This window comes from Nestor notabilis, unplaced genomic scaffold (assembly GCF_000696875.1).
Source record: "Nestor notabilis isolate BGI_N333 unplaced genomic scaffold, ASM69687v1 scaffold3465, whole genome shotgun sequence".
NCBI lineage: Eukaryota > Metazoa > Chordata > Aves > Psittaciformes > Psittacidae > Nestor > Nestor notabilis.
This window is the reverse complement of record NW_009928666.1, coordinates 119,231-135,774: the sequence shown is the minus strand read 5'-3', so window position 1 is coordinate 135,774 and position 16,544 is coordinate 119,231. Positions and strand designations below refer to the sequence as shown.

The window sequence follows — 16,544 nt, the reverse complement described above, 5'->3', positions numbered from 1 at the left end:
AACTCACGTCCAGACGTGAGCAACTGGGGGGACTGCAGTCTGGGGACGGCTGCTGCAAAGACTAAGCCAGCTACTAGTGAATTCACTGTGTACACATGCATGTTGGATGTCTGTTATCCCTGATCAGTCAGGGAGGGGATCAGCATGACAGCCATTGGTGCTGTTTGTGTGAGCATCTGTCTGTGTTGATCAGCGTGGCCAGGCACATGTATATTTGGGCATGTGTTCTGTAGGTGTGTCTGTGCCTACTGGACATACATACTCAGCCTTGCTAACAGTTGGACCTGGGGACCAGCTGTTAGCAAGGCTATGGAGCTGTGACATGGAGCTGTGACAGCCTCTCTTCTGCTGAGCTGCTGGGTTTGGCAGGCCTGCTGGTATGCCAAGTACCTTGACGTAGGAGTAACACCAGGTATTCACAAAGCAAGCTGTTACACTAGCTGGTGTTTTTTTAAATACTTCCTGCTCATATTAGTACAAAACCCCACAGTTTTTCTGGGGGTTAGATTGTCATGTCAAACTGCTGTATTCCTTGTCACCAAAATAAAAAATATCTTTCTCTTGTTATGTGCATGTGTCTAACTCTCTTTCTGTATTGCTGCAGTTGGGATGGGTTGTGACATACCCAATAAAGCTCATCTACACCATCTTCCTGAGGCTTTTCAGGAATCCCCGTCCTGCAATTACTCTGCAGGATCCTGAGGTGAAGTACGCATTGAGGCTGATTGATAAGGAGGTAAGTGCATGTACAGTGCTGAGCATGCCCTCTCCATGGATACTGTGAAATGCATGTAGCTTCTTAAATCTTGGGTTATGTTGCAGCAGAGTGAATACTTGTATTTTAAGGAACAGACTTGCTTATAAATGCTCTTTGCCTAATAAACTGAGATATGCACTTCTGCAAGCAGCTTGTTTCCAAGCAAGTTAAAGTGGAGAATTCTGCTTTAGAAATGACCAGACTTGGAGTTTCTGTCACGTGTGTCTCATGTCATGTGGTACATCAGCAGAAATCCCTACACTCTGCACTGCTAGGTTCTCTATGAGACAGAAGTTACACTGTCAGGCAGAGCAGGCAGTTTTTTCATGGTCAGTAGTGTTCAGCATAGTGGTTGTCAGAACTGTGTTGATACTGATTCCTGTTACTGGATTTGTGTATTCTAATGTGTTACAGGAAGAAAGATGTTTAACAGGTGTAGTCCTGACAGTACCTGAGCTGTGTCACCTTCTCTTTCTCTCTGATAAAAGTAGAACCCATTCTGTATCTTCCACACTACTCACCTAGTTTCCAGACAAAGGTCATGACCCTTTCAGGGGTGGATCTTGCTATCAGAAGTTGTTAACTCAACTTGTGGAAAGGAGCCAAAACCACAAAAAGTAAAAAGTCCAGATTTCCCTTGGATAAACTCACCATCAAAAGCATGAGGCAGAAGTCTTGGCTTTTCTGGTGTGAAGTCACACCTGAAGATATTTTAGTGTTGACTTTTTAAATCAATGAGCTAGTCAGAAAGTTACAGGAAAAGGACCGTGGACTGGAACAGAGCTAATGTGCTGATAGCTTGGCTTTCATTTGTTTTGTTTGTCAAAGAAAAGGAATACTGTCATTCTGAATCCCAGTTTTGTGGGAACTGAAAGCTTGCCCATTGCCGGGGCTGTGTCGTGGTTTAAGCCCAGCTGGTAACTCAGAACTACGCAGCTGCTCGCTCACTCCCCGGCTTCTTCCTCCCCCTGCTCCCGGAGGGATGGGGAGGAGAACCAAAAGAATGTAACTCCCACTGGTTGAGATAAGAGCAGTCCAGTAACTAAGGTATAATACAAACCACTACTGCTACCACCAATAATGATAATGATAAGGGAAATAACAAGGGGAGAGGACACAACTTCTCACCACCTGCCGATTGATCTCCAGCCCCACCTGCGGCCCCTTCTGGGTAACTCTCCCCAGTTTCTATACTGGGCATGACGTGCTGTGGTATGGAATACCCCTTTGGCCAGTTTGGATCAGGTGTCCTGCCTCTGCTTCCTCCCGGCTTCCCCTCCTCCCTGGCAGAGCATGAGACTGCGAAAGCCCTTGGTCAGAGTAAACATTACTTAGCAACAACTAAAAACATCAGTGTTATCAATGTTGCACAGCACTGCACCAGCTACTAAGGAGAAAAATGACTGCTGTAGCTGAACCCAGGACAGGCTGGGTGCCATTACTGAATTTATTTCCCATGTGTACTTAGTGAATTTATTTCCCATGTGTACTTAGTGAATATATTTCCCATGTGGACTGCAACAACACTATTATTATATACTCCCCACTTTCTCATGAGAGCTGTAGCACATGGTTGCAGGTACAGTCTGTCTGACCTGCAGGAGGGAAGAGAAGCTTGAGGCACTACACATGCCTCTGAGAATCAAACCACTTGCAGGTTTCTGCTGTAGCAGTTTATGACAGAAGAGAATTCACAGTTCACTGGACTTTTTTTTTTAAATAAATACTGATTTTTTTCTCACCCTGTTGTTTTTTGTATGCCTTCTTTAAAGTCTTGGGGTGGAGGAACAGCTCTTCCATAGCCAGGTCAGATAATGCTGCATGTGGTACCTTGATCAACTGAGAATGAGTGTTTATAATTTTTGCCTGAATGGGAAATGTGTCCTGGAAACAGAAGTTAATTTTGAAAAATATCAACTTGGTACAATAAGTGCTAATATCTTCTAACATCTTTCCAAAAATCTGGTGCAAACACACTGATCTTCAAAGCTTGTGATTCAAGGCCAGGTTGGACAGGGCTTTGAGCAAAGACAGCTTCTTGAGATGAAGGATTATTGGTAAAATCCAGCTTTGAAGTGGCCTAGCTGGTGCTGAAATCTTGATACAGAAACACCAGTGGTCAGTGTGAGAGCAGCAGTGTTAAGTCCACCTTAGCTGTCTTTCTAGTGGAAGTTTCAGTGGCGGTTACTGATCCTGAATAGACACAAGTACAGAGAAGTTCTTTGTAGACTGCTGCTCAGTTCCCTTCTTTCTTTAGCATTTCCCTTAAAAAAGGTTACAGTATTTTATAGAATGTTTATGGAATTGTCTTTAGAAGGGATATTATTTCCCATAGGGCTTTAAAGAACGAAAGTAATTGGATGAGGAATTAAACTGTGTGCTGTCTCTTTTTTCTGTCTTTTTCAATCCCATGAATGTGACCCGATTTTTAAGAGAGAAAACTTACACAGGATAAGAAATAGCATTTTATTTACTCATTATCAGAATTTTATTCAAATCATGATATTCCTAGCAAAAGAATTGTCATAATTTTATAATAAAGTACTTATCTAAATAGAGGGCTCTTTTCAATTTCAGTTAAGTATTAATTCCTCTTTTATGGGGAAAATATTTTTAAGGCTGTTAGCATAGCAGAGGGGACCAGGTTGCTACTTCAGAATCATCTTGAGAGTCACTAGTGTTTTCTGAAATAATCTACGTTGAAATAGTTAATTAATCTGATTTTGGTACAACAAAATCAATTTTTTTTGGCCTTGAACTTATGCATATTTAAACTTAAATGAGAATTGAAGAACTGACTAATTTCTGTCCCATGGCCTTCTCGCAGAAGGCAAGGTAAATGTTCATACTATTTAGAAAGTTATAGTTTAGTCTTAATCTGCATATGAATATCTTACTAAGTTTTACTATTTACATTTAAATATACATCAGAACAGTACTTGCATTTGTCTGCTTTATTTCTATTTTGATTTCTGTATTACTTCTAAAATATTTGAGATAAAGTTAAGTTTTCTGGGAGTTTGAAGAGTTGACCTCTGCAGGATTGCCATGTGCAGAGGAGGTTGTATTTGTGTTATGCAGAAATTTCAGTTAGGATGCTGTTGTCCCCCAAATATTCAATCCTGCAGGAAGCCAGAGCAGAGCATTGGTTTTACAAGTGAAATCACAAGCATTAAATCCCAATGGCATAGCTGACTGTTCGTTTTCCTCTTTCAGGAAGTTAGTCATGACACAAGAAGATTTCGGTTTGCTCTCCCTTCCATAGATCACGTTCTGGGCCTTCCTCTAGGTATGTGCTGTTCGTGCTCCCTGAGAATCCATGTGTGGTTAATTGTACTATGAGAGATTTTGTAGGGGTTTTTCCCCTGCATTTGGAACTGTTGAATTTTGAATACTGTCCACATAGTTTGAGCTACTATTTAGAGCTTTACAAGATTATCCTCATGCTGTGAGTCATCTGCAGGGCCTGAATTCTTGTGTACTTACAGAGAGTGTACATCCAACTTGTTTCTGTGAAGACAGTAGAAACAAACACTGGTCTTTACTTATTTTTCCAGTCTCAGCATTCCCTTGTGTGTTATTCCCATGGTGCTTAGTCTCAGTGGTCCCTTTCCATCCCTTGAGGCCACGCTCTCTGCTAATTCTCCTGTAACGTGGTTTACCAGATGACCTGCTCACTTCTGAATTTGCAGCCAGTCTCATGGAACTTCTTAATCACCATGGAGTAGATGTTTCCTTAGGCCTTGCCATGTGGCATGTTGCCTTCCATAATAGCTTAGTGCTGTTGTTTCATACTGCTTATAAAGAGCATTTAATTATGGCTCGTGTTTAATAGGGACTTCTGCTTTAGCAACCTCTTGCAATGATCTGTGAATCAGGTGTTTCATGATAGTCCTTCAGCACCTTTCCAGCACTACAGTCCGTTGTGTTTGTTTAGGTTCCCTGTTGTTTGGGATATATTATTTTCTTGATCGTGCAAAGCAGCCGTGAGGGCAAAGCTAGTTTCCCGCCCTTGCCCCTGATGAACATTGAGGAGTGAGCTGTCTCGCCTCTAATTGTTCTTGTCCTACACACTAACAGAAAAGAAGCCATCTGGGGGGAATTTGGCCTGCTGGATGCCATGGCTTCCTCCAGTGTTTTAGTAAGGTCAGGGCAAATCAGCCAGTTAATTCAGCATAGCTTGAGAAGGCATGTGCTTGGCCTGCATGGTCCCAGGAGCAGCATAGTCATGCTCCCAAAGGTCCTCTGCATGGTCTAATCTGTGGGCAACCAAGTGAGTGGTTTCCTGGGTGAGACTTGGGAAGCAGGGGGAGCTGAAAGCTGGTGAGAGTGGTAAAAGCAGCTGGGAGCAGCAGGTGTGGCAGCCGTGGGACAGATACTGGTGTGTACTCTGCATCTTTAGCCCAGCACCAGCATTTCGTTTCTGCTGCCAGCCTGGGTGTTACAGGAAAAGAAGTGGCTCAGTCTGAGTAACAGTGGGATTGTGTGTGGCCCCATGCAGAGCCTGCCTGCTGCTGTCCTGTCAGGGTGGGGTAGAGCTCTAACAAGAGCCTAAGGCGTGTTTTCCCTTTGGGAGGAGCACCTTTTTCAGATTTGTACCAGTTGTTGTGAGACGTGCCCCAGCAGTGGTCCTGTCTGCCCAGGTTCAGAGTCTGCAGTGATCACCATGGGGCTCTTCTTGTAGGAGGGGTGGCAAGGCCGCCCCTTGCCGGGAGGAGGAATGGAAGGCTGCAGCTGCCTTCAGGTCTTCCCTAGCAGGAAACATGAGTGGTACCAGATCTGTGTAGGTTTTGCTGAGAGGGTTAACTGAATCACCCTTACATGATGTCTTCAAGTGAGTTACGGTTGCTCATTTCCCAAGTCACCAGGTGGCACGTCTTCATTCACCCACTGCTTTGCCTCACTGGTCCTCTGGCTTCACCAGCCAACTCCTGGTAAAATCCCCAATTTGTGTTCCCATAACAGGCAGAGGAGCTGCACCGTCTTTGGAGAGCTGCATTCTATCTTAAGAGGTAGTTTGTTCTGTTGACCTAGTGGTGATAAAATAACAAAGACCAAATCCTCCCCTAGGTATTCTTCACTTGGGTCTCTTCAGGGTGTTGGAATTTTATAGGAAACCCTTTCAAAGGAGTTAATTCTAGGTGGTTTTTTTTCATCAAAAACATAGACATTGAGAAACGAAACTATTGTAGAGATTTCAGTGAATGTGTGACAGATTGAAGTGTGATCACTGCATTCAGATGTCAAACTGGAGAAATAGCAGGGTTAGGAAAGTGCTTTATGTCTAGGCAGCCTTAGCAATGCCAGCTACAAGACCTCCTGATAGACATGAGCCATCTGTGGTCAAAGTAAGTACAGTTATAAACTCAGTTGTAACAAAACTTTCAACAGTTTATAACTAATATGTTAATAAAGAAGTGTGAACAGCACTTGACAGTTTTCTTTTCCCCTCCAGAGTCCTTTTTACTTGCTGGCACAGGAGAGACATGTCACATCTTTTGCAAGATCTCACATACAGTTAGGGCTTTAGGAAATGTAAAAGCTATCAGAACAGATATGATTGACACATAAAATTAGCAGCAGAGCTGTCTGCCCTTCCAGGTAGAATCTGCATGGTTAAAAACTCTGGCAAGGTGCTGCATGTCAGCAATATGAGAGAGGAAAAAGTGATTCCCCAAAACAAGGTAGTTAGGGCAGCTTTGACACTGAGTTTTCAGTCTGTGCCAAATCAGTTCATCCACCAGCAGAAAAATCTTTTGAAAGCCAAGTGCTTTTTTTCCTTCCCTCCACACAGGACAGCACATCCACCTGTCTGCACGGATTGATGGAGCTCTCGTTGTGAGACCTTACACTCCAGTTTCCAGTGATGATGACAAGGGCTTTGTGGATCTTGTTGTCAAGGTGAGAATGTCACGCTCTTCTACCAGGCTGGGCAACTTCTGACCCCACCTTTATGCTTGCAGTGAGTGTTATGTGAAGTCTGATATGCTGGCTTCTGTTCAGCTACATGCCACTGCAGACTTCCACTGTTTTAACAAGTGATCTGCAGTTACCTACAACCCATGTGGCATTTTACAAGCGCTTCTTCAGTGAGTGTGTCTCATGAGATGCTGCGTAATTTTTTGTATTTGCATTTTGCAATCTTCCAAAATCTGTGTAGACCTGCAGATGTTTACACACGTTTTTAATCCTTTTGAAATAAGGAATTAACCTGGCCTGAACTGTCAATTTCTTCTGAAGCAAATCACGGTCATTATGATCATTAAGAGCAGTGAGCATTGTTGTTACTGATCCAGACAGTGTGAATGACTGATTTAATTGGCAAGAATGTGATTTTGAGTCTTGTGATGATGTACTTGGGTTTTGTCTCTTGATAGCTGGACTAAGCAAATTCATTTAAGACTGACATAAATTTAAAGCCTGCATATCTGCGTTGGATTTCCTCTTAGTATTTTACTCTTAAATTTTTTTCTTCTTTCCAACTAATAACACTTTATTCCTTTATTGTGAAACTGGACGTGAATTTGCCTTTTACTACCTACTTACCTTCATAAGCATGATGTTAAAGACATGACAAGGAAAAAATGTAAATCTTTGACCTAAAGAGAAACATTTCACAAGATTCCTTCTTCCCAGTGTGGCCCTCCATGCATGCAAATGATGCTATTCTTGTGAGAGTGTAGCTAGTCTCAGCTTGAACTCTTTCACATCCATGGGATTTAAAACAAAAAGCCCCAGCAGAGTTCCAGCAGTGTAACTACACCCACTGATACCTGTTGGTGAACAGTTGAATATTCAATTAGTTGGTATGCACTTTTTCTGTTACTGTTTGAGATGCAAACAGTTGGCATCCAAAGAAGGACATTTGGGTACATCCCTTTGCAACTGAGCTGTCAGAGATCTTTCTCAGAAGTGACGTTGATTGTTCAGAGATATTTTCTATGTTACAGAAATACAATGGAGAAGTTGCCAGTCTGTGTCCAATCTGATCAAAACTGGGGGCAAGAGTGGCGTTTTAATCCTTCTCTTTTACTGTCAGGCAATTTTGCATTGACAGTATTTCTTTATGTATTAATTGTGTTCTTTGCCTGAGGAATATGGGTACCTGAATATTTGAAGGGAAATGCTCATCTTTGAGCTGTGAGATAAATCACTTCATTGTTATTTTTAACAGATCTACTTTAGAGGTGTCCATCCAAAGTTTCCTGATGGAGGGAAGATGTCTCAATACTTAGACAGCCTAAAAATAGGGGATACTATTGACTTCAGAGGACCAAGTGGCCTGCTTGTCTACAAAGGAAAAGGTAAGGCTGACTCGGAAGATATAGTTAATCCAGATGCAGTAGTAATACTGATCACGTTTTTTTTCCAGCTGGGTTCAAGTCGATAGAGCATCAGAGAATCATGAATGGTTTGGGTTGAAAGGGACCGTTAAGGATCATCTTGTCCAGTCCCTCTTCAGTGAGCAGGGACATCTTCAACTAGATCAGGTTGCTCAGAGCCCTGTCCAACCTGACCTTCAGTGTTTCCAGGGATGGGGCATCTACCACGTCTCTGGGCAACCAGTGCCAGTGTTTCATCACACTCATCATAAAAAAAATGTCTTCCTTATATCTAGTCTAAATATTCCCGCTTTTAGTTTAAAACCATTACCCCTTGTCCTGACACAACAGCCCCTGTTAAAAAGCCTGTCCCCATCTTTTATATGCCCCTTTAACTACTGAAAGGCAGCAATAAGGGCTCCCTGGAGCCTTCTCTTCTTGAACCCCAACTCTCGCAGCCTTTTCTCACAGGAGAGGTGCTCCAGCCTTCTCATCATTTTTATGGCCCTCCTCTGGACCCACTCCAACAGGTCCATGTCTTTTGTGTGCTGAGATCTCCAGAGCTGGTTGCAGTACTCCAAGTGGGGTCTTATAAGAGCAGAGCAGAGGAGCAGAATCTCTCTGGCTACATTTTGATTACAGATATTGCATGAACTGAACCTTAGCTGTCACCTCTATTTACTATTCGAGCTGGTACTCTTAATGTACTTGCCCTCTCCCACTAGACATGGGTATTCTTTGCTGTTGTTAGCATCTCTGCATAAAAGAAACTGCTAATATCTTAATTAAGTCAATAGCCATCTTGAGGGGGGTTGTTACATGACTATGGAAGTGCTCGCTAATCACACTGTTCTCAAAGAAGGGAATTCTCTGCCTGCTTTTATGGACACAGCTTATACACTGATAAAAACACTTTATATTTGTGCTGTCCAGTGCTAATTTCCCAAGTGAAAATGAACTTTATCAGTAGGAAGTATTTTTATGTCAATATAAAATATCTCACTTCAGCATAGTGCAGCCACAAATGTGTCACAAAAACCTTCTGCCAGATTTGTGAGCAGCAGAACTTAGACAACTGTTTTTCCAGCATTTGTATGCGGTGTTCATGTTATCCTGGATGAAGAGAGGTGTGAATACAACAAATACAATATTTTGGGCAATTTCAAACTCTCTGTCAGATTTGGCTGAAACTGGAACATAAGCTCAAAAAGAGGAGATGATAAATATACAAAAAAAACCCCACCCTGCATATTTCAGGTTTTCATTAAAATAATATGCATGGAGCAGACTGACTCCCTTGTGTAGAACTGTTTTCAGAATCTGGGCTTCTGAATATCACTGGTGGTTTGGGACATGAACAAATAGAAATACAGATAGTGACGACTTGGTACTGTAGGCAGGAGTAAGTAATAACCATGTCAGTGTCTGATATTATCATCATGTCTTGCAGTCACTGATCATCTTTCAGGATTTGTTTTAATTCACAACATCTTCGCCTATGTCTGTTTCCTGCTCCTGCTTTACGGAGGGAAAACAGGGTGACAGGGCTGAAACAAAGTCAATTAGCTGAACATGCTGGGAAGGGATCACAGGCAGTGTGTCCTGCTTGCTTGAATGTTTTCCATCTTCTTCTCTCTCCAGGCACGTTTGCTATTCGGCCTGAAAAGAAAGCTGAACCAGTTACTAGGACAGTGAAGTATGTGGGGATGATTGCAGGTGGGACTGGTACGTAATACAAAGATTCATCCATGGTTTCTGGCAGCTGGTAGATGTACATATTTTCTCTCACATGCTCACTTGCTCTTTCTTTTGCTTCTCTGCATTCTCACATCAATGACCTGCCTTTCTCTTTCAGGGATAACACCTATGCTGCAGATCATTCGAGCAATCGCGAAAGACAAAGATGACCCTACCATTTGCCAGCTGCTGTTTGCTAACCAGGTAATTCTGTCCCTTGTTCTGCTTATAAAGTTTTAATTAACTAACAATACTCCACCCAGCAAATGAAATTCTTGCTGAGAAAGCCTGGTGCAGAAATAAAACCCTGAGGGGAGAAGTGAACTGAAATGTTGGGAACTTCTCATATAAAAGGACTGTAATGAATTGTGGTTTCAGTGTTACTAAGAAATGTCACTTTCTTCCCAGCTAATGCTCCCTTTCCTGTGTCTCATCGTTTCTGTTTCTAATCCAGTTTATAAATGTTTCAAAACTCTGCATTCCTTTGTACAAGTTGTTAAATGTTTTGGGCAGACTTTCAGAGCTGTCTTTCTGAGTGGAAACATGAAAGAGGTGGATGTGTGTCTCCATCAGCAGTCATAACTCCCCAGCTTTGCAGCAGGGTTTGTATGTGGAATCTTTCTGTTTGAGAACACCTTAGGTGAAGCTGAAGTTAACAGTTTGCTCCCTCAACTATAGAGCTGTGATTCTGCATGGCTGTTGCCTTTTCCATTCCTTTTGTCAGTTATTCATGTATTTCTGTTGCTCTTTGAGGGGTGTCGTACTGCTGTGCTTCAGTGACCAGGTAACCCAAATGGTGGTGTGCTGCTGAACTGCAACACCCCTTCTTTCCCTGGTATTTTTCTGGTGTTAATCCTTTGCTTTTAAATTTCTCCATCATAATGAATCTTTGGTTTTGGAGTACGAGCCATTTTTTGTGGTGAACCTTACTCCCTGCCTGTGTTTTCTTATCTTGTTTAGGTTCTCTTCTGTCATGCCTCGTTTCCTTATCTGAACCTCATTACCATATCTGAACTATAAACCCAAGATTTTTCTACCCAGAAGCTATGATGAGGTGCCAACACACGCCCTGTTCTGACATTTTATTACAGTAAAGCAGCTCTTCAAGAGCCCTGCCAGTGCCCTCTGGTGCTGGCTGGTGCTGCTGCAGCAGCTGGTCTCTGCTGAGCCCTAGGAGTTGGCATAAAGTGCAGTCAGTGTCAGGGCAGGAAGACCAGGATTTGCCATGAGTAATTCAGAATGACTAATACAGGGCTAGAGCTGCTTTAATGACATAGAAAACCTATTGCTTTTTGCAGGGAGGACTTGGGGAACAGTTGCCTGCATATTAACAACAGCTTGTGTAAACATCAGTCCTTGGCTTTAAAGAGTCCTTGTACCCAGTAACTGCACAAATATAAAGCAGCCTATGACAAATGGTCAGTCGGGAAAGCCTGCAGACTCGATGGTTTTTAATATTTTTAATACTTTAAAATATGGTTGGTTTTGTTTGCTGTTTTTTTTAAAGAAAGATTGTGAAAACACACATTTATTTGGCCCTCCTGAAAGAGCTGTGTTGGATTACAGATGATAGTGTACGTGGGCTTGTACAGTGCTTCTGACCAGCACGCTTTGAGTTGGTCGGACCCAGTAGTAGCTTTGTTGGAACACATGCAACTGCAGAATCAGAAATAGGCACCTTCTCAGCAATAGTGGCTGGCACGTTCCTCCTTGCTCGCACAGTCACAGACATGGTAGTGTCCTAAATGCCAAATTACTAAGTCTGCAGAGGACGATATCACTTTTAGTCTCTACCCTTTTCCCTCTTTCACAAACTGCAGCTGCTCTTACGGGAATAAGGCTTTCTTTTGGCCTTCAATGGTGTTGCATCAGGGAGGAGCAGTACTTGATACCCTGGGTAACCTTTATTGTTCCAGTCAGAACTCAATACCCTTCTGGTCATTTGTTCCATGTCCTGTTTAAAAAACAAACCCATATGGCAGTGCTGATGAAACTTGAAGTGGCAGAGGTGAAAAACCTGGGAGTTTCCTGTCTGAGTGAAACAGTATGGAGGGCTAGGGAGATACTTGTGTGCAGTCATGGGTTAGTTTTTTGATTAAAGTTGCTTTTGTAATAGGAGTGCTAAAAGAGGGCTTTATTCTTCTTATGCTACCACTAATTCCCTGAACAAGGTTCTGTGTTCTTATAGAGGTTTTCTTTTGTTTTATTTTTCAGGGGGAAGGCATTGCATGGTCAGGATTCGGGAAAGTTATAAACCTTTTTATTAGCTCTGTCACAGGATAATAATGGAAATAACTTGTGTTTGCTCTCTTCAGTCTGTAAAATGGAGGTGAATAATGTGTTCCATCTCACAGGGCTGTAGAGAAGCTAATGCTCTGTGGTCATCTGAGGATTGCACTTAAATGCAGAGCATAATCATTGTTTTCCTTATCCTGCAGACTGAGAAGGATATCCTGTTACGTTCTGAGCTAGAGGAGATCCAGGTTCAGAATCCTGGTCGCTTCAAGTGTTGGTACACACTGGACAGAGCACCTGAAAGTAAGAGCTAACATGCTACTTCCAGTGAAGCTTAAGTTAATGCATGTGTTTGACAGGAGACATCCTATGTTGTGTACATATTTCTGAGCTCCTTTCTTGCTTAATGTATCATGCCTGAATGCATCCAGTAGCATCATTCTTCACACAGTGATGTGCAGAAACTCTCAGGTGTAATAAGGCAATGTTTCCAAAGCTACAAAGCTCACCTCAGGTAGTGCAGTGATCCTCCCACAACTACACCTGAGCATTTACCATTATCTACTCTGGAAGGTGACCTTCCTTTCTCCTTCCCCACAGACATAAATACAACACATTATCTTAGTGTCTCATGTTTAGAGCATGCATTAAGACAGCTGCAGTGGGAGTGTCAGAGGCAGTGTCACATACAGATGTGGCCAAGCGCACACTCCTACCTAGCTGTCATTGTACAGCAGTTCACGGTGGCTGATCTTCCTAGGCAATGGAATTGCCTTTGTATTAGCAGTACTTCTCACTGGAAATACTGTTCCAGCTTGGTTCAGTTCAGTTTTAAAGATAATGTGATAATGTGATACAGTTGGCTGGTCTAGGTAAGAGGATGAGGTAGCTGAATGTGCCTCCCTCAGCTGTGCAAGTTTGAGAAGAAAAGGCTTAAATACTCGCTGCTGTTGTGAAAAGGCCTAATAGTTTCCATGTCACTCCTTGTCATTTCCTTATCTTATCACTGCTCATCATGCTCACCCACATCAGGATAGATTCACATTCCTATTCAGTGGTAGTTTGGGACAGAGAAGCAAAAGCCATATGCCTTCTCTTACCTTGTGACCAAGAATACACCTCCAGTGGGGTGGGGGGAAAGGTCTTGCCATCCCCACAGTCTGTTGCTATCATGTCATCTTCTGCAATTACTGGAAAATCCTGGAATTTCTAATCACTGTTCCTTTTCTTTGATATTTGTGAACTGATCTTAGCAGCTGTGATAGAAGTTTCTCCTTAGGCCCCCCCTCAACATTGTTGTGCAGACTTTCACAACCGCATGTGGAACTGGACCAAAACTGGAAATTTTTTGATAACCTGTGGGAGAAAAATGTGTCAGTCTTACCGTGCCCAAAGGTTTGGGTCAGCAGCTTTTTGTATCCAGGGCTGAGGATGCGATGAGTAAACCTGAATCCTAGTATTAACCAATAGCACTGTGAGTGTTCCAACTGGGAACAACTTCATCAGCTAGATTTCCGCTAGTGAGCTAGTAAACAGTGGGGTGAAGAGGGTGGTGGTTGTTATTTCATAGTGCTGGAGCTGAAAAGCTTCACATTCTACGCACAGCTCTGCTTGAGATTTCCTTGGGGCTTTTAGCAGGCTTTATGAGAACCTAGCTCTTGTTTTCTCCATACATCAGTTTTGCATCCTAAAAGCAGAGGTGGCAGATTTTCTATGTAGCATAACTGTGTTAAGGACTCTAATGACAGTGGAGTGTATAAATGCTACAGAATGTTACTAAAAAACCCCAGGCCCCCACGCTTCATTCTAAAGTGGCATATCTATAATTTCCTCCTTCTTCCCTTATTCCCCTTCTTTAATTTTCTTAACAGGTTGGGAGTACAGCCAAGGATTTGTGAACCAAGACATGATCAGAGAACACCTGCCTCCACCTCAAAATGATGTTCTGATCCTCATGTGTGGACCTCCTCCAATGATCCAGTATGCTTGCATTCCCAACCTGGACAAACTGGGCTACACCAAGGACATGAGGTTCTCCTTCTAAAGAAGGCTGGTCATTCAGTGATCTTGTGTAGAAGGGAAGGAAAAAGCATTTAATGGGGAACAGGGCAAAGTTAGTTACAGAGATTGCTGATGCACAGTGCTGGGAAGCTACATTTACTTTAAAAATGCTTCATTTTTTCTGAATCTCTGGCGACTAAGACACTTAAGCTCAACTGTACCAAAACCTACTGGGTGTTGCACAGAAACAACTGTATTGTGGAAAGGTAGTTGGTGCACAGTGCTGGGCTGCAATGTGTACTCCATCTCAAGGGAGGACAGCATAGCTGCTTAGGGCAGTAAACACTCATTTACACTTTTTTCTTAGCACTGTAATCAAATGGCAGTAATACCCTACTTCCTAACACTGTGCACACCCAGTATTTGATATGGAATGGAGTATGAATATATATAGAATGTACTGGATTATTCTCCTTGCTTATGCCAAATTTTAATCCTTACAGAGTTTTTACGGTATGAGGGCCAGGAGAGTTTGCCTTGATGCATAATCTTTGCAACATCAGGAGCTTACAGATGCTTGTTCAGCTGAAGGATAATTAACCATTTATGACTGCAGTTGTTCAGGCTGCCTTGCTAATCAGAACAGGGAGGCAGATAGCGACACAAAACTTGTTTCCGTTGTATTTTGGAATAGCCTCCCGTAAATGCAGACACTTTTCCAGCTGGTCACAGTTCTCATCCCCAAGCAATGAAGGAAACTAGAGAAAGCGGGTGGCTTTGTGTAGTGTTCCACAAATAGCTGGAATTTCTTGCTTGTGTGTGTGTGGAATACTGGAAAAAGGATACTAATGTTTGTACTTACTTAACTTTTAAATAGCGGATGATGCCATAGGAGTACAGAGTAGTTGTTCTGCATGTCCTGCACAGTGAAAAAAATGCTGGGTGAGAACTGGACCTGGTTCTAATTTCTTGTTTCCCAGAGATGGATTTGGAAGTATGGGAGCTCATGTTTCGCTGCCAGGGTGGGTTTCAGCAGGTAGGCCAGCTTTGGATGCGGTATGCGTACAGCTGGGGGACTCACCTGCATGGCTTACTCAGGCAAAGCTCCAAAGGGTTTTGCTTGGTAAGGATGCATGGGAACAGCCTTAAGTCACCAAACTGACAGCGAAGTCAAATGTCTCACTGAATCTAAACCTGTTTCTTACGTGCTGTTCATTGTAGCTCTGATTTTCAATTTTTTATTTTAATATGCTTATTTTACAGCAGCCTTTTACCTAGTCTTTTGGAAACTTACGGCATCTTGTGTGCCAAGCCTTCTGCTTCTAAGTAACGGAGATGCTGCTGAGATTAGAGCTGTCCTGCAAGGAAGGAACCTATGAAACTAAAAACCATGTTCTCGTGATGAAATCAGAGTGATTGAAAGGATGTTTAGTCATATATGAAGTAAGTCATGTGGGTGCTAGTTAGCTGCAAGTGTCAGTGTGTAATACCATTTTGTTAAAGATTCAGGTAGGTATTTGAGGTTCTAGCTTGCCAGGTTTTCTTTTGTGCCTGTACAAGAGATGGGTAGTGTGCAGTTAAAAAGTCAATTTTCAGCATGAATTGAAAGGAGAAAAAGATACTGCAGTTAATTTAAGGAACCTCAAATGGATAATACCGTTACTAGTTTTATTAATTAGACGCTTGCCTCTGAAGTCTTGAATTTTTGATGTGTACTTCTGAAACTTGTTCTTTAATACCGTGTTCCAAAGTTCATATTCAAGTATGTTTCAGTCCTTTTTTAGGAGGCAAAAAGCAGAAATACAAGAGAAATTATCTTGCTGCTGATTTACATCATTGTGGGATACACATAGATTTTTCTCATCAGTGTATTTAAAGAAGTTTTCTTGTAAAAAAATAACTGTAACTGATTACACATCAACTATTTTGTATTACTTTGCTTATTCAACTCCTGCCTTTTCTTTCACATCTGTGCAAGAAATAAAGTATCTTGCAGGTAATCACCTGTGTGTTACTGAGCACATCATCTTTAACCCTGTAAGAGATGAACTATAATTGTAAAACACTACAAAGTGGAGGCTCAAAAAAGAGAAAAAGAAAGCCCATTAGATTTGTTTACTCAAGTGCTTCTCTCTTTCTCTGTTTGAGTTTGGAGGAAACAGCTGTATTTGGATGGCAAGTCAAGGAGTAAGTTGTCTCTGGTTTTCTCCCTATCACTCCAATCTTCTCTTTTTGCCTTTGTTTTGTACATCTTCCTTGTGAACATGAGGCTCTTTTAATAAATAAAAAGAGGGATTTTATATAATCTACTGAAACAAAGCTGTGTCACAGTCCCTTCTGCTTGATGGTCCTGCACTAGAGCATCTAAACAAGTCAGTGGTAAAAGCTGGGCTTGCATACTTAGTTATTTTCTTTGAGCCAGTTCATCTGTCTTTCTTACAGAAAATATGAGTGTTCCTCCCGTTTTCTGACAGGACATGCTGAGTACCACT

The 16,544-nt window shown here is 42.2% G+C and overlaps 1 protein-coding gene across 1 annotated transcript; it reads left to right on the top strand.

The window, feature by feature from the left end:
* Positions 1-592: 592 nt before the first annotated feature.
* Positions 593-14,268, top strand: LOC104405787 (NADH-cytochrome b5 reductase 3-like; the record flags this gene model as incomplete). The annotated part of the gene is made up of 8 exons (XM_010014604.1): positions 593-736; positions 3,974-4,046; positions 6,552-6,658; positions 7,932-8,061; positions 9,721-9,804; positions 9,935-10,020; positions 12,255-12,354; positions 13,923-14,268. Coding segments are annotated over 8 exons (897 nt in total), but the record flags the coding sequence as incomplete, so codon positions are not given.
* Between the last annotated feature and the right edge of the window lie 2,276 nt (positions 14,269-16,544).